Source organism: Myxocyprinus asiaticus, chromosome 22 (genome assembly GCF_019703515.2).
Source record: "Myxocyprinus asiaticus isolate MX2 ecotype Aquarium Trade chromosome 22, UBuf_Myxa_2, whole genome shotgun sequence".
NCBI lineage: Eukaryota > Metazoa > Chordata > Actinopteri > Cypriniformes > Catostomidae > Myxocyprinus > Myxocyprinus asiaticus.
The window spans coordinates 25079199-25098851 of NC_059365.1; the positions used below are offsets into that span (position 1 = coordinate 25079199).

A 19653-nucleotide genomic window follows, 5' to 3' on the forward strand; every position below is an offset into this window, starting at 1 on the left:
ATTTTTGCACCATATAATATTACCATATATTAAAAATAATAAGAGATCGTTTTAAGGTGGCTTCAAAACTTCAATTCATAGAATGATTAATATATAAAAAATTATTCTCCAAGCACCCTTGTGCAAAAGACAGCAATCCTCAAAAAGATGCCAGTGCTTCAAAATAGGAAACAATAGGTTTCATCTGTAGGAGGTTATTGTTACTGATGGCTTTGTGATATTTTGCAACTTAAGTGTTTGTAAGAATATGACAAAGAAATGGAAGAGATGAAAATAATGAAGTAAAGCAACAGAAGCATAATGCTATATTGAGTGTAATGTGCATAACAGATTATGGTAATGCAATAGTACCACTGAAACTTCCGCAAATGCTTTATTTAATTTCAGGTCAAGTACATCCATTTACAAACAAGGCCTGAGCTTCATCACAGATATCAAATGCTTTGTAAAATACCTGAGGTTTTTTATGTCTGTTAATTTAATGGAATATTCTGGGTTTATTACAAGTTAAGCTCAATCGACAGTATTTGTGGCATAATGTTGATTACCACAAAAATTAATTTGGACTTGCCCCTCACTTTCTTTAAAAAATCTGGGTAACAGTGAGGCACTTACAATGGAAGTGAATGGGGCCCACTGTGAACATTAAAATACTCACTATTTCAAAAGTATATCAACAAGACATAAACAATATGCAGGTTAACATGATTTTAGTGTGATAAACTCGCTCACTAACATTTTCTGTTTAAAATTATTGCCAGTTTTGCAACTCTGTTGCCATGATGACGTAATGCTGAGAATGCTAAAATGACTGTAATGACTATGATTTAACCTGTACAGGTCAAATAATACACAAGTTTTAACAGAATAATTCACGTAAGTGCTTTTATAAAATTATAAGCTTCACATTTCCGCCTTTAAAACCTAAAAAATTGGCCCCATTCACTTCCATTGTAAGTGCTTCACTGTAACTTCGAGTTGAAATTATTTTTTGTGATAATAAACATCATGCCACAAATGCTGTTGATTGAGCTTAATTTATATTGAACACAGAATATTCCTTTAAAAAGGAATGCAACTTTCTTTTGGGTCTTTATTGTAAAGTAAAAGAGATCTTGGATGGGTGATGATCCTTTAGTACAGTACATCTTCAGTGAACTAAAAACATTGACTACTCATGACTACTCGTGGGGCAGTCAAGAAAAAATCTAGTAGATTATAGGTAAACAAACAGTTGTAAATATAAAAGGCAGGTTTATAGGTTTACAAAAAGGCAGATGGACAGTTATTTGAGTTAAAGTGCTTTGTGAATACAGTAAAAATGATACATAACATAACTACATATGAAATTTAATTCCTTAGTGCTCACTTTTTATAGATTCCGTATATTTCAAATACAACAATCTTCTGTAACATTCAAAAGAAAAAGCGGAAAGAACAAATTAAAATGTTTCAAAGTCACAGTTAAAGTGATAACATGAGTCCAATAATAAGTTTCCCCTTTTTTGTTTTAAAACTCAAATTTTAGTTTTGGAAGTATTTTCACAGGGTGTCATCAGAACTTTATAGGTCTGACAGTGAGAAGTGTCGTGCCTGTAGGATTGACTTTAATCATCACCTTTGATAAGAGATCCTGGACACCCATTTCCTGGTACACAGGCAGGATCTGTGTCACATTGCACTTAGGGTTGCAGAGCTGCCAACTAGGCACCGTCGCCACAGAAATGGTAAATATGCGTGGGCCACCAATCTCCTGTCTATTCATCACTGCTAGTGCCAGCCTGTCGCCTGACAAGGGCCGTTCCCACACCTCAAATTTGTCAGCCTGTGAGCAGATGGAACGCTGTACTTAGTAATCAATTCATCTAACTCTTGACAGGCATTGTAATAAAACAAAAGGTAGGCTGAGATACATTACCTTGAATGAACGATAGCCCTGCTTGCCGAGAAGGTCCTGGTTAATGGCAATGATCTCTTTGTTTTGCAGAAGTTCCTTGGCTTTCGGACAGATGTTTCGTAAGTCGTTGGACATCAGAAGTGGGGCAGCCATGATAGTCCACATGGCCATTTGAGTCTGCTGCTGATCGTGGCTCAGGCCAAAGTTCCCAATGATCAGCTAGATGTATTAAAGGCAAAATATTTACAGTTGTCTGATGCATATTGTGTTAGGTGGCACAAATTGAGCTAATTTAAAGTCAACATGAAATGTAGTTTGCATGCTATTTTACTTCAGTGATCTGCCGTGAAACAGGATATTCAATCAGAAAATATGTATGCCAGTACTTGATTTTATCCTTCGGGAATGGATTAGATCATGAAATGTGGGGTGTAAGGAGGTGAGGGGTTGAAAAGAAGGATTTGTACCGTAATCCGAAAAGAAAAGTTGTTTCAGATGCAGAGCATGTTATTACATCTTGATAAAAGTTACAAAGACAAACACATTTTTCTTTGCTATAACGTGCACCAATGAATTATGCACAATAAAACCAGAAACGTGCATTAAAGGACTATTCCGGGTTCATTACAAGTTTAGCTCAATCGACAGCATTTGTGGCATTTTTTGTGGCATTTAGGAAAAGGAGGGGCAAGTCCAAATAAACTTTTGTGTTAATCAATATTATGCCACAAATGCTGTCAATTGAGCTTAACTTCTATTGAACCTGGAATATTCCTTTAAGAAAGTTAATAGGTTAAAACAAGATTTCATGTTGACTGCTTCTTTTAAAGGCAGCAGACGAGATGTTTCATACCATGTCAGGGTCATTCCATCCACCAGGTCCTGCCACTGGGACCAGGATCTTCTGATGATCAGCTGTCCAGTCCAGGATGCTTGTCACACTTGTCCACTTGTCATAGACATCACCATAGTTTCGCCAGTGGTTGCAGGTCTTACGAATAGCCTCATAGTCAGGCTGAAATGTCATAAGGAAGATCAAGAAAACTCTTTTAGTAGAAAATTAGCTCTACTTGATAACAAATTCACTTTTAAAATGTAACATATAAAAATAATTCTCTCACCTGTTGGTGTTGCCACTCATATAATGGCCATTCACATGAGTATACAATATTTCTGCCTGTCTGGTTTAGAGCTCTTGACATGTTTTTATAGCCTAGGAAACATCAGTACTTTTGGGTCATACAAAAAAGCAATTTTTTAAGCAAAACAGGCATATTCCTCTGACTTGTGTATCTATTTACCTTCTGCAAGCTGATGCCAGTCAGGCATGAAACATCCGTCATATTTCAACAGATCCACACCCCACTCTGCAAAGGTTTTGGCATCAATCTCATAATAACCTAAACTTCCAGGGTACCCTTCGCATGTATGTGTGCCAACATCTGCATATATTCCCAGCTTCAGACCTTTGGCATGAACCTGAGAACACATTAAAGCTGTAATGTACATTCACCTTTCAAAGATGGTGTCATTATGATATCAGCAAAAGACCAGTAGGGGGCAATCTATAACTGACAGAAAAATCTGGAGCAGTCAATGTTGGATAACACCTAAATATCATGTCTAAATATTGTAATACCTTATGGGGGGAGGGGAGGAGGGGGGTCCTAATTCACGTTTGACATGATATTTAAGTGGACATAAGAGAACATGGCGATTTACGAATACAGTCAATGTCACCTCAGTCAATGTAATGTCTTTTATGCTGGCAGTAGACACTTACATAATCTGCCAGTTTTTTTATCCCATTGGGAAATCTCTTGGGGTCGGCCTGCAGACGTCCCTGGGCATCCCTCTTGTGCGAGGGCCAGCAGTCATCAATGCACACATATTCATAACCGGCCTCCTTCCATCCCTCCTTCACCATCAGATCTGCCATCTCCATGAACAGCTCCTCTCTGCCAGGACACACAAGGGCATCATGGAGAGGGCATAGTGGCCAAACATCTGTCCACTTTATGGGACAGATGTGCACGTGTGAGGAACAGCATCTGTTCTAAACAGTACTCGATGAGACCCATAAATGACCTTTGCCCTCTTGAGTGCAGGCTGAATAGGTCTCTAATGAAGAAATCTTACATCACATGCCTTAGCAGTTTGATTCTTGTGTGACAACTGCATTGAGCTTCATGGGTTTCTTTCTCCTCATTCTGTGACTGAATAACTTATACTTTTTTGTTACTTAGTTCACTATCTAATCCACCATGTATTTTCTGAAAATATTAGTGTTTTTGTTACCACCGGCATTTAATTTATATGTATGATGATTTTTTTCTATGTTTCAACTGTCTTACAGATTTCTAGTTCTCCCCTTACAAAAAGTACCATGTGGTGGCACCATGGTACAGTGATGGTATAAAGTGGTAATGCCATTATACTTAAAGGAATATTCTGGGTTCAATACAAGTTAAGCTCAATCGACAGCATTTGTGGCATAATGTTGATTTCCACAAACTAATTTCTACTCGTCTCTCCTTTCCTTTAAAAAAATAAAATAAAAAAAAGCAAAAAAAAGCAAAAATCCGTGAGACACTTACAATGGAAGTGAATGGGGCCAAGTTTTGGAGGGTTTAAAGACATAAATGTGAAGCTTACAACTATATAAAAGCACTTACATTAATTCTTCTGTTAAAACTCATGTATTATTTGAGCTGCAAATTTGTTTAAATCGTCTTTTACAGTCTTTTCAGGGTTTGTTGACAGTACATGGTCATGTCAATGAAGTTGTAAAATTGGCAATAACTTTACACAGAAGGTTAGTAAGCAATTTTATCAAACTAAAATCATGTTAACATGCATATTGGTTACATTCTGTGACTATACTTTTGAAACACTGAGTATTTTAACATTTACAGATTGGCCCCATTCACTTCCATTGTAAGTGCCTCAATGGAACACAGATTTATTACAGATTTATAATTTCAAAATACATTTTTGTGATAATCAATACTATGCCAAAAATGCTATCAATTGAGCTTAACTTGTATTGAACCCGGAATATTCCTTTAAATATACCATGGACATAGTACTGTTTGTATTTATATGGGACCTCATACTTCAAAGAATACTATACTATAATGGTACTTGTCCAACAAATGGTATTACCATGGTACATGCCTAAATAAAAACAAAAACATGGTATTATCATGGTTAGTTTGTTCATAGAAGGTGCATGTAGGGAAATATTAGCTTTAGAGCAAATGCTCTAAATTTAACATTATTAAAAAGGGGGAAATTGAGTATAGAATATCGCATATTTTCAGATATACATTATAATTACTAAAAAACACTCAAATCATTGTGAATGATTGCTTATGAGGAAGTTCCTGTCATAAAGTCACATGCTCACCTAATGCAGTTTTGAGGATCCACATCACAGTCGATGTTGCACGTGAATCTCTCCCAGTGCAACCAGCCCATCGTCGGAGTCACCGCCAAGCCATTATCCAGCGCCGAGGCTTGGCTTAATAAAGCCACGACCCCCATAAAGACTAGGTTTGAAACACGCATGGTCGGTTACTGCCGATGAATGACTGGATCTGATGACAAGAAGTTGTTGCACTTCCGTATTGTAAGAGCGCAGCAGTCAGATACTATGAGGCCCCGCCCAATCCATAAGACTGTATTCAATTCATGACGTCTGGATTTATATGTTAAGTTTTGTTTAATGTAGTAAGTGTTGATCATTTCGATATTGCCTTTATTTATTTATTTATTTATTATTTTTTTTACTTGAAGGGATATTTTCACCACTTACCCTTGTGTTGTTCCCAATGACTTTCTTCAGTGGAACACAAGAGGAGATATTAGGCAGAATTTTAGCCTCAGTCACCATTCACTTTAATTGTATAGAAGAAAAAAAATAAAAATGTTATGAAACAGAATGGTGACTGAGGCTAAAATGTTCCCATTAAATGTCATCTAGTAAACAATGACAGAATTGCATTTTTGGGTGAACTATCCCATTAAGGCGTAGTCCTTTATACTTGTTTAATGTGTAGTTATAAATTAAGTCGTTGCTAAAACAGCAATAACAGTGGCAATGTTTGTTTAACACTCTTTACCTGTACTAATTTATTTCTGAACTATTGATTTACTTTAACTGTAAACATAGCCTATGTGATTTATTTTATTTTTTTCAAAAAAGGAGTGTTTTCTATAGATGTAGGAAAAGATAGGTCTCTTGCATGATGCACTTGGCAGGTTGCCTTTGCACGATTTATGAGCTTGAGGGAGAATCCATAATCTAGCTTTACTTAAAGGGATAGTTCACCCAAAAAGGAAAATTCTTTCATCATTTACTCACCCACATGCCATCCTTGATGTGTATGACTTTCTTTCTTCTGCTGAACACAAATGAAGATTTTTAGAGGAATATCTCAGCTCTACTGGTCCTTTCATTTCAAGTGAATGGTGTCCAGAAATCTGAATGTCCAAGCACATAAAGGCAGCATAAAAGTCATCCATAAGACTCAAGTGGTTAAATCCATATCTTCAGAAGCAATATGATAGGTGTGGGTGATCAATATTTAAGTCATGTTTTACTATAAATATCCACTTTCACATTTACTTCCAAATTGTTCTTCTTTTGTTTTTTGCTGATTCAAATTCTTCGTGCATGTCGCCACGTACTGGTCAAGGCTGGTCAAAGGTGGAAATTTATAGTGAAAAAGGACTAAAAATGTATATGTTTCTCCCCCACACCTAACATATCACTTCAGAAGACATTGATTAAACCACTGGAGTGATATGGATTACTTTTACACTGCCTTTATATGCTTTTTGAAGATTCAAAGTTCTGGCCACCATTCACTTGCATTGTATGGACCTACTGGGATGGCATGAGGGTGCGTAAATGAGAGAATTGAGAGGTGAACTGTCCCTTTAAGCTGGGATAGAAGAAAGTATTTTAACACTGAAAAAGTCACATACTTCAGCTTTAAACACAAAACTCTATATTTCCTTGCTGTTCAGGCCAAAAAATTGACTGTTCATTCAAAACAAACTCTGACCTTTTCTCATACATCAATGGTGTGGTAATCCTAATTTCAGCCTAAATATTGTACCATGCTTCCAGGGTGACAGACATGATAAAAACAATTTGTCATTCACAGTAGTTTATATCAAAGCCAAAGCAATGGTGCAAAAGCCTCTAAATGTCAGATATAAATTTTTCTTGGGGCTCCTGATTGATGGACCAGTCAACTTGTCTGGTAACAAAACTGGTTTCAGTCATGTGGCAGGATCTGGGTTTGCAGCAGTGATAGATTCTCCAATTTGTTGATGTTTGTTCCATTGCATGGAAGGAGCTGCCTATCTGCACCCCAGCTTTATTTTTCAAAGAATGGATTGTGGAGGCTCACAGTCCACCCATTTCTCCCTGGGGCCCAAATGCCTATCCATCACATGCCATTTTGCCACCGTGCCATGTAATTGAACTGGTTGTGTCCCCTGGCTTATGTATAGACATGTTATAAGATAACAGATACATATGGAAAGAGTCAGGATGTGCAGGAGGGATAGTGGAAAATCCCTAGTGTGGTTTCTTCTTTGGTTGTGTTTTATATAGTAGTTTGTAAGTGCAAACCATCTTTTAATAAAACAGAACCTGGCACAGCTCTGCCGGCTGAAATAGATTAGCTATAGTATTGCAGATTTCTGTGTAGAAACATAGAGGTCCATCCATCACAATGCTCAATGATGTACCAGTCATGGTAGATTTGTTCAAATAAAATGTCACAGCAAGGGTGTAGATCTGTCTTGAACATTCTTTATGAATTGTAATATCAAAATCATTTGAGGTCTTGGTGGAGCTATTTTTTTACCCCACAGATAATACAAGGTTGAGTAAAACACCACCCCTCCTCCTTAGTGTTTCTTTCCTTTATGAAGATGCCTGTCCAATGTGCAACTGCAGAAATTATGGTCTTAATTATAGTCCCAGTGTCAGTTTGCTTTGAAAAAGGTTTCCAATAATGGTTTGTTCGTTATTACATTCAAACATTATTAACAATGATCTCACAGCAACACTTTGAGAGTTACAAGGCTGAGGTGAGAGAGCTCTAGTATATTTCGAAAAAATCAATTTTAATATTGGGATCAATACACGATCCTGCTTGCAGTCCTCCAAAGCATCATAGTGTGAGCAGAAATGACCTTCTTGAATGGTGTGATTACTCTGCTATAATAGTGTGGCCTTTTACAATCTACCTTTTGGAAAGATCAAATGATCTTTTGCTCTTGTAGTAATTAGATAGAACTGCTTATTACTGTGTTGCCAGTAAATAGGACATGGTGAAATCAATGACCTGCAAAAGTGGCTGTATATTCTTAAAATAAATATACCTACCTTCCTTCTCGCCAAGAGGAAAATCCAAGGAGTTTGATGGGTTTTACTGAAGTGCCTTTTGGATTTGCTTTGATAATATCCAATTTATGACTTGAGTTTATAATAAAGTAGGCCTATTTCCAGTGTTTAAAATATATGGCTTCTACCTCAAGATGGCAAAAGAATGTATTCACATATTCTATCGTATGTGTTCGACATGTTGTGCATTCTGAAATGCTATTTTACTCTCTACAATTGAACAGAGTGGTTATCCGAGTTAACGTAGCCTTTCTGTCGGCTCGAACCAGTCTGGGCTGCGTTTCCCAAAATCATCGCAAGCTTCAGCTGATCGTAGAAACCATTGGCCCCAACTGTTTCTACGATCTGCTTAGACTTATGATGCTTTTGGGAAACGCAGCCCTGGTCATTCTCCATTGACCTCTCTCATCAACAAGTCATTTCCATCCACAGGACTGCTGCTCACTGGATATGTATTTTTTTTGGCACTATTCTGAGTAAATGCTAGAGACTGTTGTGTGTGAAAATCCCAGGAGATCAGCAGCTACAGAAATACTCAAACCGTCTGGCACCAACAATCATGCCATGGTCGAAATCACTGAGATCACATTTTTTTTCCCCCATTCTGATGGTTGATGTGAACATTAACTGACCCTCCTGACCTGTATCTGCATTATTTTATGCACTGCACTGCTGCCACATGATTGGCTGATTAAATAATCACATGGATCAGTAGGTGTACAGGTGTTTCTTATGAAGTGCTCAGTGAGTGTATATTTACAATGTAAACTTTTTTGTACACATTTTACACTTATTGTCTCTTAAATTTACAGCTGACCCCCTAGCACCACATTGCGGCCCCCTGGGGGTCCCCGGACCCCAGTTTGAAAACCCTTGTCTTAGACAATGGCTACTACAGCCGATGTAAGCAAGATTCCCGAGCAAGGCTGAAAACCACTTGACTCTCCCATTGTCATATAAAGATTCACACTTCACACTTTACTTGTTGGATCAAATTGTACTGATACGTTGACATGCCTAATCCAGAGTTTTATATTCTGGTGTCCAATGCACTCCATTGCGAATTGTCCATTACACTAAATGAAGGAACCACAATCCATTTCCTTCTTGTTACACATGAATAGCATGGATTGCAACAATGGATCCACTTGCCTAGGGCTAAATTGGATACAAATTAGTTTGTGTCCTGTTTGAACAAATCAATTTGAGGCATGTTCACAAAATGGCTCCTGCAGGACCTCCCAGTTCATGCTGGAATGTTTTGCAGTGCAAATTCAAGATGCTGCCTCTGAATGACATTACTCTGGGACCAATTTGTAATTATTGTTTTATTGGAAAACATGATAGTCTTAAGCCTTGTAGGTTTAGCAGAGACCCTTTGTATGACCATGAAGTGCTGGCTGCGTGGGACTATTAACTTCTTTGTGAGTTTTAAAAGTTATTTTTCATGTTTATTTCACTTCAACCAATAATTATGAGCAGCAATATTGTGCACAGTTGTCAGGGGAATAGCTTACTCCTGCAAACTAATGTCAACACAATGTTGAAGTTAAGAGATTCGGCTTCATTATGTGTTGTGCCACCTCATACAATTTTTCTCACCTCAGCCATTTTCTGTCAAGAGATGGGAAACCATCTAATAAATCTGTTGCCATACTGTTATTTAATTTGTTCTGGGTTGTTGTTGACTAAAAACCAGCTGCGCACTAAAGGAAAAGTTGCTGTAACCAAAAGCTTCATGCTCATTTACAATTATTTTATTATTTTTTTTTACAATTGGTTGAATGCTTTTCTCAATACCTAGTATACATTTTCAAAATTCTTCATACTATCAACACAGCATCAGTGTCTGTGGACAAAATGCTTTCAATGAAGTCTTTTCTCTCAGATTCAAATAGTTTGTGTTATGTAGAGCCAATTTTGCACACATTTACATACTGTTTTCAAACAGTTATATTTCCAAAAAACATTCAAATAAACTAAATTACACAGCAATATGCTTTATTTCTACCGTATTTTCATATGGACGAATACTCAAGATATATCTAATAAAATAAAATGTAAAACAATTAGTAAACCTGATAAAACCAGATTTCTCTTTTAGCTCATGACCTACTCAGCTTTTTTGCTTTATCATTGTTGACCATCTACATTAGAGCCCGATCGATATGGGATTTTTGAGACCGATACCGATAATGATTTTAGAGAGGGAAAATTCACCGATTACCGATATGGTGGCCGATATATTTAATTTTTGAGCTGGAATGAAAACAGACATTTTCTATATGGATTTTTCACCAATTTTGCACTGATATGACTATGCAAAGGTACTCAGAAGGCTGCTTTATTAAACAAATATTTTTATCAAAAAATATTTGACATTATTATTATACATTGTCAACAAATTCTAGAAATGAACACTGAGAAAATAAAGAATAAATAAAAATACAATATATAGCTAAATAAACATCAGTACTGTATGTTTAGTATCAGTCAAATGCTGACCATTAAAATAAAGAATAAATAAAAATAAATAAAATAAATAGCTAAATAAACATCAGTACTGTATGTTTAGTATCAGTCAAATGCTGACCATTAAAATAAAGAATAAATAAAATAAATAAAATAAATAGCTAAATAAACATCAGTACTGTTTAGTATCAGTCAAATGCTGACCATTAAAATAAAGAATAAATAAAAATAAAATAAATAGCTAAATAAACATCAGTACTGTATATTTAGTATCAATCAAATGCTGACCATTAAAATAAATAAATAAAAATAGAATAAATAGCTAAATAAACATCAGTATTACTGTTTAGTATCAGTCAAATGCTGACTATTAAAATAAAGAATAAGAATAAATAAAAATAAAATAAATAGCTAAATAAACATCAGTACTATATGTTTAGTATCAGTCAAATGCTGACCATTAAAATAAAAAATAAATAAAAATAAAATAAATAGCTAAATAAACATCAGTATTACTGTTTAGTATCAGTCAAATGCTGACTATATTAATACTGCCGAGTCAAGATAAACAGCGGCAGCCGTGTTACACCGTATTCTGATATACAAGTTCAGAGGAAACTTTCAACAGTGGAAAACCAGACTTTTAAATATTACATTTTATAAATGACACGACTGGAATTGTTCAGTTGAAGGGGGTACCAAACTGTGAATCCTGAACAAAACAGTTTGGTGAATACATGTTTACTCATTAGCTTCCACTCAGCTGACAGCGAAAAGATGCTCTGATGTTTACCTTTCAGTCTGCTATATTACTGACTGCACTGACAAACTATAGCTAGCTATCAGCAAACAGACATAAGTGACGTGGTTGTCAGGGACAAGGTTAACGTTATATTAGTTATATTGAAAAGGGAAAATGATGGGGTCATTTTTTATTAAGTTTCCAGTATGTATTTAACAGACTAGTTAACAACTTACCAGGATGACACCGTTGAACTCCACCCTGTCTGCAGAGCCACCGTCAGTTCAGCTCTGTAAACAATGGAGTCGAGCGCACTCTGCTGGACAAACTACGCTATGACACCAATTCTAAAGCATTGTTTTCTGCATTATATGTTCTGAGAAAAGTTTTCATATTGGTGCATATCGGTAAAATATACGCCAATACCGATATATCGGTAAAAGGCTAATATCGGCTGATAATATTGGCTGACCGATATAGCGGTCGGGCACTAATCTACATACTGTAAAAGGGGTCAACTTTGTAATGGATGTGTTATGCAAACATGATTGACAGAGTGGGTAGACTGGTAGGACGAGGAAGAGAAAGAGGAATGCATATGCGAGGTGCAAGACAATTGAGAGGAAGACGCAAGGTAACAGGTCTTCCCAAGTTGTATCATTAGAGAACACATTTAATGTGATGTAGATGAGAACTTGTGGCCAAATGACTACACTGCGTGTGTGTGTCAGGATTTGAAACTAGGTCTCATTGAATATTTTATGAAAACCATACCACTAGACTACTCTCATTTCCAGATAGAACACTGTAAAAGATAACCTTAAGGTCTCTAAGTTTTGTCAGGTAACCTAAAAAATGTGCTTCATGTGATAACATCTTAATTAATTGGTTTTATTCAAGTCGGAAATGTAATTAATTTAAGAAAATTTAGGTTAGACTAAATTAGGTTACAAACTAAACAAACTTTAAGGGTTAGAGCAAGTAGAAATAGCTCCGTAATTTAACAATTCCAGGTTACCACTTTTGATAGTGTATATTCGTTCTTGTCTCATCTCACCCAGGTCACCTGCCATTTTAGCCCCCTGTAAAGGCCCTTTCACACCATGAACGATAACTATAGCGATAACTATAATCATAAAGTTTTAAAAATCGTTCTATCTCTCAGAGAATAGCTTCACACAACTATAATGATTACAACAGAGAGGAATGATATTGTTGGGATCACTTTCAGAGTGATATTTTTCAAGCTGATGAAAGATAAATACATTGACAGCCAATCAAAATTCAACAAACTTTAAAGGGCTCAAGCCGCAAGGTGCACTCATCTTCAAAATAACACACTCCAGCACTGGATCGCCACTTATTACACACATGAATGAAATGGAAACTCCTGCTCAAGAACAGGCAATGTTTCTCCTGCCATCTTCTTCTTCTTCAGTCTTAACGGAGATGAGATAATGTAAATTTAACTCAAGCTGGTAGCATTAAATTACATCAGGTATTTAGCGCTAATGTCGACAAAATTTTCTTATCTCCTTTAACCTGTTGGAAATACAACGGCCCGCGGGTGGGCCGTTGCATGTTAAGTACTAAACTATGTGATGTACACAACAGCTGTGTGTAAGTTGGTACACATGCCACATATCTTTGGAAAGCTAAGATTCTTGTGATTCTATTGATGTAAAGCATTTCAAGATACAATCAGAAAAGCAGGTACAATCAACATCTTTGTCAGACCACCAACATATAAACAAACAATAACAAAATTGAGGCAACTCACCTATGAAGCCTCATAATAGTCCACTGTTCCATAACATCCTGACAAAAATGGTCTTGTTACATTGGCAATGGTCCAATCGATCCAATCAAGTAAAATATTTAGTCCAAAACACATTATTACATCAATAAATACCCACGGACTCTTGTTGCATCATTTCAAAATTTCCTGCAGATGTGCCTAATCTTTGACGTATTCTCCGTCATAACTTCAGTTCACATGTAAACATTTCTGATATCTTGGTATCAAAATGGCTGCTGCACTCTAACCTTTCGATTGACACCTCATTTGACCCAAAAGGAGCTTCCATGTCCTTTCCATAGCATTCAATAGCAATGAGAGTCCGCATCAAAAGGAAGTGCCTGCCCCTTTCCCTTGGTGTAAAGATCGAGCCCATTGCAACCGATTGTGTGGATGACTGGCACATCGTATAGCCAAAGAAATTCTGAAAACAATGATATGCAGCTTTTGTAGGAAGTTTCAAAGCTACAACTAAGAAGTCTGTGCATAAAGCTGGATAACCATTGCTTAGTGTTTTGTGCGTCCGTGCGCAAAAGGTGAAAAGTGTAGTTTTGTGACTGTTGACGCTTCTGGAAGGTGAATTATGGCGAAACGGACGAGGAAAACAAAATATTCGCTCCAAGATGTGCTGGAAGAATGTACTCCGCATGAAAGTGACGATCTGTGGATGAAGTTTCAGAAGTAAACAGTGATGAATCATATATTGACTCCGAGGCAGATGCAATGTTTCTGGAGGGAGGAGACATTACTCTCAACAAGTATTTTCTTATATCATATAACATATATTACTGTATATTCCACATAAATAAGCTTTAGTTTGAATTATGAATACACATTTGTAGATTATCTTTTGCCGTGTGTTTCCCTAGTGAGTCTGTTGAACTGTTTGCGGGAGGTGTTTGTATTTGTTTGTGCGTGTGTGAAGTTTTATTACCCCTTTGATTCACTGTTTGTTTCAGATTCATATAGCTCTATTGGAATGGTATAAAGAATTTTTACATTGCCAAAGCATACAGTATTTACAGTAAATATACATACATGCATACATATTTACACACACGAAAAGAAAACCTATATATATATATACACTATATTGCCAAAAGTATTCGCTCATCTGCCTTTAGACGCATATGAACTTAAGTGACATCCCATTCTTAATCCATAGGGTTTAATATGACGTCGGCCCACCCTTTGCAGCTATAACAGCTTCAACTCTTCTGGGAAGGCTTTCCACAAGGTTTAGGAGTGTGTTTATGGGAATTTTTGACCATTCTTCCAGAAGCGCATTTGTGAGGTCAGACACTGATGTTGGACGAGAAGGCCTGGCTCGCAGTCTTCGCTCTAATTCATCCCAAAGGTGCTCTGTCGGGTTGAGGTCAGGACTCTGTGCAGGCCAGTCAAGTTCTTCCACACCAAACTCGCTCATCCATGTCTTTATGGACCTTGCTTTGTGCACTGGTGCGCAGTCATGTTGGAACAGGAAGGGGCCATCCCCAAACTGTTCCCACAAAGTTGGGAGCATGGAATTGTCCAAAATCTCTTGGTATGCTGAAGCATTCAGAGTTCCTTTCACAAGCTTTAATATCATGTAATGAACTTTGACTAATTTATCAATATTATTTAATAAAAGTGAATGTTTATCAATTATTTTGTACATCTTCCTGGGTGCGACATGATTGTGTGACATCACGCACCTGCATCTCAGCAAAATTTGGAGTTTAAAATTTCCGCACAACTTTCCAAGTTGTAATTACAACTTCAAGTGACTTTTCATTGCACTTTTCCCAGTAGGAAGTTGAAAAATCCGACTTTCCGAGTTGAATGGAATGCAGCAAGAGGCAGATTGCTAATGGTAGTTAGCTATCTTTGCTAGGCTTGGAACTAAGGGGCCAAACCCAGCTCCTGAAAAACAACCCCACACCATAATCCCCCCTCCACCAAACTTCACAGTTGGCACAATGCAGTCAGACAAGTACCGTTCTCCTGGCAACCGCCAAACCCAGACTCGTCCATCAGATTGCCAGATGGAGAAGCATGATTCGTCACTCCAGAGAACGCGTCTCCACTGCTCTAGAGTCCAGTGGCGGCGTGCTTTGCACCACTGCATCCGATGCTTTGCATTGCACTTGGTGATGTATGGCTTGGATGCAGCTGCTCGGCCATGGAAACCCATTCCATGAAGCTCTCTACGCACTGTTCTTGAGCTAATCTGAAGGCCACATGAACTTTGGAGGTCTGTAGCGATTGACTCTGCAGAAAGTTGGCGACCTCTGCGCACTATGCGCCTCAGCATCCACTGACCCCGCTCTGTCATTTTACGTGGCCTACCACTTCGTGGCTGAGTTGCTGTCATTCCCAATCGCTTCCACTTTGTTATAATACCACTGACAGTTGACTGTGGAATATTTAGTAGCGAGGAAATTTCACGACTGGACTTGTTGCACAGGTGGCATCTTATCACAGTACCACGCTGGAATTCACTGAGCTCCTGAGAGCGGCCCATTCTTTCACAAATGTTTGTAGAAGCAGTCTGCATGCCTAGGTGCTTCATTTTATACACCTGTGGCCATGGAAGTGATTGGAACACCTGAATTCAATTATTTGGATGGGTGAGTGAATATTTTTGGCAATATAGTGTATATATATATATATATATATATAAGTTAAATTTAAGAATATAAGTTGTGTTTGTGTGTGTCTTGAAGTGTTACTGCTGACCTGTGGGGGAGGTGTGTGTGACTTTGTTTCATTGTGTGAACTGCTGAGATGTGAGGCAGCCAGCTGTAAAAAGGGTCAAAGGTGCAGCACTGGGCATTGAAGGACATCCCAGTAACACCAGCGGTAAAGGAGTACAACCAGTATGTACTATATATTAAACAATGTTTTATGCTCTTTGAAATGTAATAATATATGTGGTTGATATATTTATGTTTTGTATATTTTTCTTAATGTTGTTTTATTTCTGTCCATCCAGGTGCATGGGTGGAGTGGACCTTTCTGACGCCCTGATAGGGTACTATAAAGTCATCCACAAACCCAGAAGTGGTACAAGTTGTTCTTTTATTATTTTATGGACATGGCAATTGTGAACGTCTTCCTCCTCCATAAAGACATTGCAAAAGGTAAAGGAGAGGTACCTATGCACCAAAAGGTATTCAGAGAGACCCTTGCTGAGGAGCTGGCAGAGTTGGGGTCTCACTCCACAGACAGACCCGTATCTCTTGCTCCACGCAGAGCACATCACAGGTCAGTGCATATCAGTGGACTCAGCACTGCTGGTCGACTGAAGTGCAGGCAGTGCCATGCAAAGATACCCAGTGAAGTGCTCCTCCTGTGATGTGCCTTTGTGCTTTGTCCCCAAACGTGACTGCTACAATGACTGGCATGTTGCCAAAAACCTGTAAAAGGTATAATTGTATGTAAATATGTTGTGTAGAAAAAAGTATGTAAATAGTTTGGTGTGTATTTCTTATATAAACTGCTTTTCCACCATAGCACTTGTTTTGACTCTTTTATATGCACAAAGTTTAGTTTCAAGAAAGGAAAAAAGCACTCTAATATGTTTATGCTTCTGTTACTCTGTGTCAGCAATACTAATAGTGGATCTGGATATGGGATATAGCTCTAAGTGTCACCTTTCATTAGAGCCCAAAATTATGACTGTACATTAAAGCGTTCCAAAGTAGTAGCCTTTTTATCCTAGGTATGTGGCCATGGCTACCAAGGGTCCTTTGGAGTATTCAAAAGGCACTTTTGGAAAATGCCTGGACATACCCTTAGAAAAACATGTGTAAAATATTAATTTTCTGTAGTATTGTCATAAAATTTTTACTTGGACTAGGTAAGTCTTCATGCTGTGGTCCCATTGTATTTTCCAGCTAATAGCTCCCAGTTATAGTCATCTGCAGGCATCTGTATGAATAAAAAATTCAGGCGGAAAAAAGAAAAAACGTCATGGTTACTGATGTAACCTCCGTTCCCTGATGGAGGGAACGAGACGTTGGTGTCAATGTAGTGATTCTAGGGGTCACTCTTGGGAGCCCGAGACACCTCTGGTCTTTGATAAAAGGCCAATGAAAATTGGCGAGTGGTATTTGCATGCCACTCCCCCGGACATACGGGTATAAAAGGAGCTGGTATGCAACCACTCATTCAGGTTTTATGCTGAGGAGCTGATATAAGGTATGGCCATTTCAGCGGGTAGTTCAGTGTTGTGGCAGGAGGGACACAATGTCTCGTTCCCTCCATCAGGGAATGGAGGTTACACCAGTAACCATGACGTTCCCTATCTGTCACTCACTCGACATTGGTGTCGATGTAGTGACACTAGGGGTCCCTATACAAAACGCCACAAGGCTGAACTGTGTTACGTGAACTGGCGGTGTGTGGTGGGCAGACTTGCTGTGTGCCTCATAGCCAGCACACCAGGTCGACACGTAACATCCCCCAACTCACTTATGAGTGTTGAACAGCCCTTTTTGGGGACAAGTCGACTACCCAAAGATAGAGACAGGCTTAACCCAGTCGTGGCCTCTTTTCCCCATCTTTTTTTCCACTCCCTAAAAAAGAAGGGGGATTATCCGACTGGGCCGCCAGGTCTAGTCGGGGGGTGTCCCTCCCAAGAGGAAGACACTGCAGAGACCACACCTCGCCCCAAGAGAGGGGGAGATATTTAAGTGGAAGAATACATCACATGGTCTTTCCAACCATGTGGAGAGCCTTCAAGGTAGATCCTGCCCAATGGGGGAGGAGTTACTACAAACGTGGAGACTGGGGCAGAGGGGCTCTGCCCAAGGAAGATGCAGTTTGCCAGCAGGGAAACGAACTAGCGGAGGATATAGATCGGGGGTTAGCCTTACAGGGAACCTCCACATGTGGAGCACCTACCCCAGAACAGGGCTCTTAGTTAGCGTGTGTACTGGGCCGGCAGTGAGTCTCTCCGAAAACTCGACTGCCACAGGGCTCGGAAGAAGTCAACTAGGGAACAAATTTTGTGAACACTATTGGGAATTAACGGCACACGTCTTCAGCTCAAAAGGAGGTGGAAGGCGCTATGTGCAAGCGATACACCCGGCCAGCTATACCGGGCCAAAGGAGAGGTACCTATGCACCAAAACTTACTCCAGGCACGTTTCGCTGACAGAGAAGGGACCAGACATGAAGATTCCAGAGGTCTGGGTGCGGGTGCCAGAGGGTGCCCCGTCCCTGAGAAAGAAGGTCCTTCCTCAGGGGAATTCGCCGGGGGGGGGGGGGTCTGTCATGAGGAGCGTGAGGTCTGAGAACCACGTCTGGGTGGGCCAGTAGAGTGCTACCAGGATGACCTGCTCCTCGTCCTCCCTGACCTTGCACAGAGTCTGTGCAAGCAGGCTCACTGGGGGAAAGGCATATTTGCGTAGGCCAGGGGGCCAGCTGTGTGCCAGCGCGTCTATGCCGAGGAAGGCCTCGGTGAGGGCGTACCAGAGCGGGCAGTGGGAGGATTCTTGGGAGGTGAACAGGTCCACCTGTGCCCGTCCGAATCGACTCCAAATCAGATGGACCACCTGAGGGTGGAGTCTCCACTCTCCCCTGAGGGAAACCTGCTGTGACAGCACGTCCGCTGTAGTGTTGAGGTTGCCCGGGATGTGAGTGGCTCGCAGCGACTTGAAGTGCTGCTGACTCCGGAGGAGGAGATGGCGGGCCAGTTGTGAAATACAGCGAGAGCGCAGACCACCTTGGTGGTTGACATATGCTACCGCTGCCGTGCTGTCTGTCTGAACTAACACGTGCTTGCCCTGGATCAACAGCCAGAACCTCCACAGGGCGAGCAGAATTGGCAGTAACTCGAGGCAGTTGATGTGCCAATGCAGTCGCAGACCCGTCCAGAGGCCGGCGGCTGCGTGCCCATTACAAACAGCGCCCCAGCCCATTTTGGAGGCATCTGTCGTGACCACGACGCGCCTGGAGACCAGTTTTAGAGGAACACCTGCTCGTAGAAATGAGAGGTCAGTCCAAGGGCTGAAAAGACGGTGACAGACCGAAGTAATGGCCACGCGGTGTGTCCCATGGCGCCATGCCCATCTCGGGACTCGAGTCTGGAGCCAGTGCTGAGTCCAACTCCAAACCGAGAAAAGAGATGCTCTGAACCGGGAGGAGCTTGCTATTTTCCCAGTTGACCAGAAGCCCTAGTCGGCTGAGGTGTGAGAGCACCAGGTCCCTGTGTGTGCATAACACGTCTCGAGAGTGAGCTAGGATTAGCCAGTCGTCGATATAGTTGAGAATGCGAATGCCCACCTCCCTTAATGGGGCAAGGGCAGCCTCTGCGATCTTCGTAAATACGC

General features: G+C 39.6%; 1 protein-coding gene across 1 annotated transcript; it reads right to left on the reverse strand.

Moving 5' to 3' along the window:
• Positions 1 to 348: 348 nt before the first annotated feature.
• On the reverse strand, positions 349 to 5531 carry gla (galactosidase, alpha). The gene is made up of 7 exons (XM_051649741.1): positions 5307 to 5531; positions 3681 to 3855; positions 3199 to 3376; positions 3019 to 3110; positions 2751 to 2912; positions 1919 to 2116; positions 349 to 1825 (listed from the first exon to the last, which is right to left on the reverse strand). Exons 1-7 carry the CDS (start codon positions 5465 to 5467, stop codon positions 1556 to 1558), a joined length of 1236 nt encoding a protein of 411 aa, XP_051505701.1. The 5' UTR covers positions 5468 to 5531; the 3' UTR covers positions 349 to 1555.
• Positions 5532 to 19653: the final 14122 nt, after the last annotated feature.

Bases quoted from the DNA above. Each gene is read 5' to 3' on its own strand.
- gla (XM_051649741.1), bottom strand. From the start codon at position 5,467: ATGCGTGTTTCAAACCTAGTCTTTATGGGGGTCGTGGCTTTATTAAGC. The intron at 3,856-5,306 runs GTGAGCATGTGA...GTGTCCTGGCAG, and splicing joins GATCCTCAAAACTGCATTAG to AGAGGAGCTGTTCATGGAGA. The intron at 1,826-1,918 runs GTAATGTATCTC...ATCTGCTCACAG, and splicing joins AGGGCTATCGTTCATTCAAG to GCTGACAAATTTGAGGTGTG.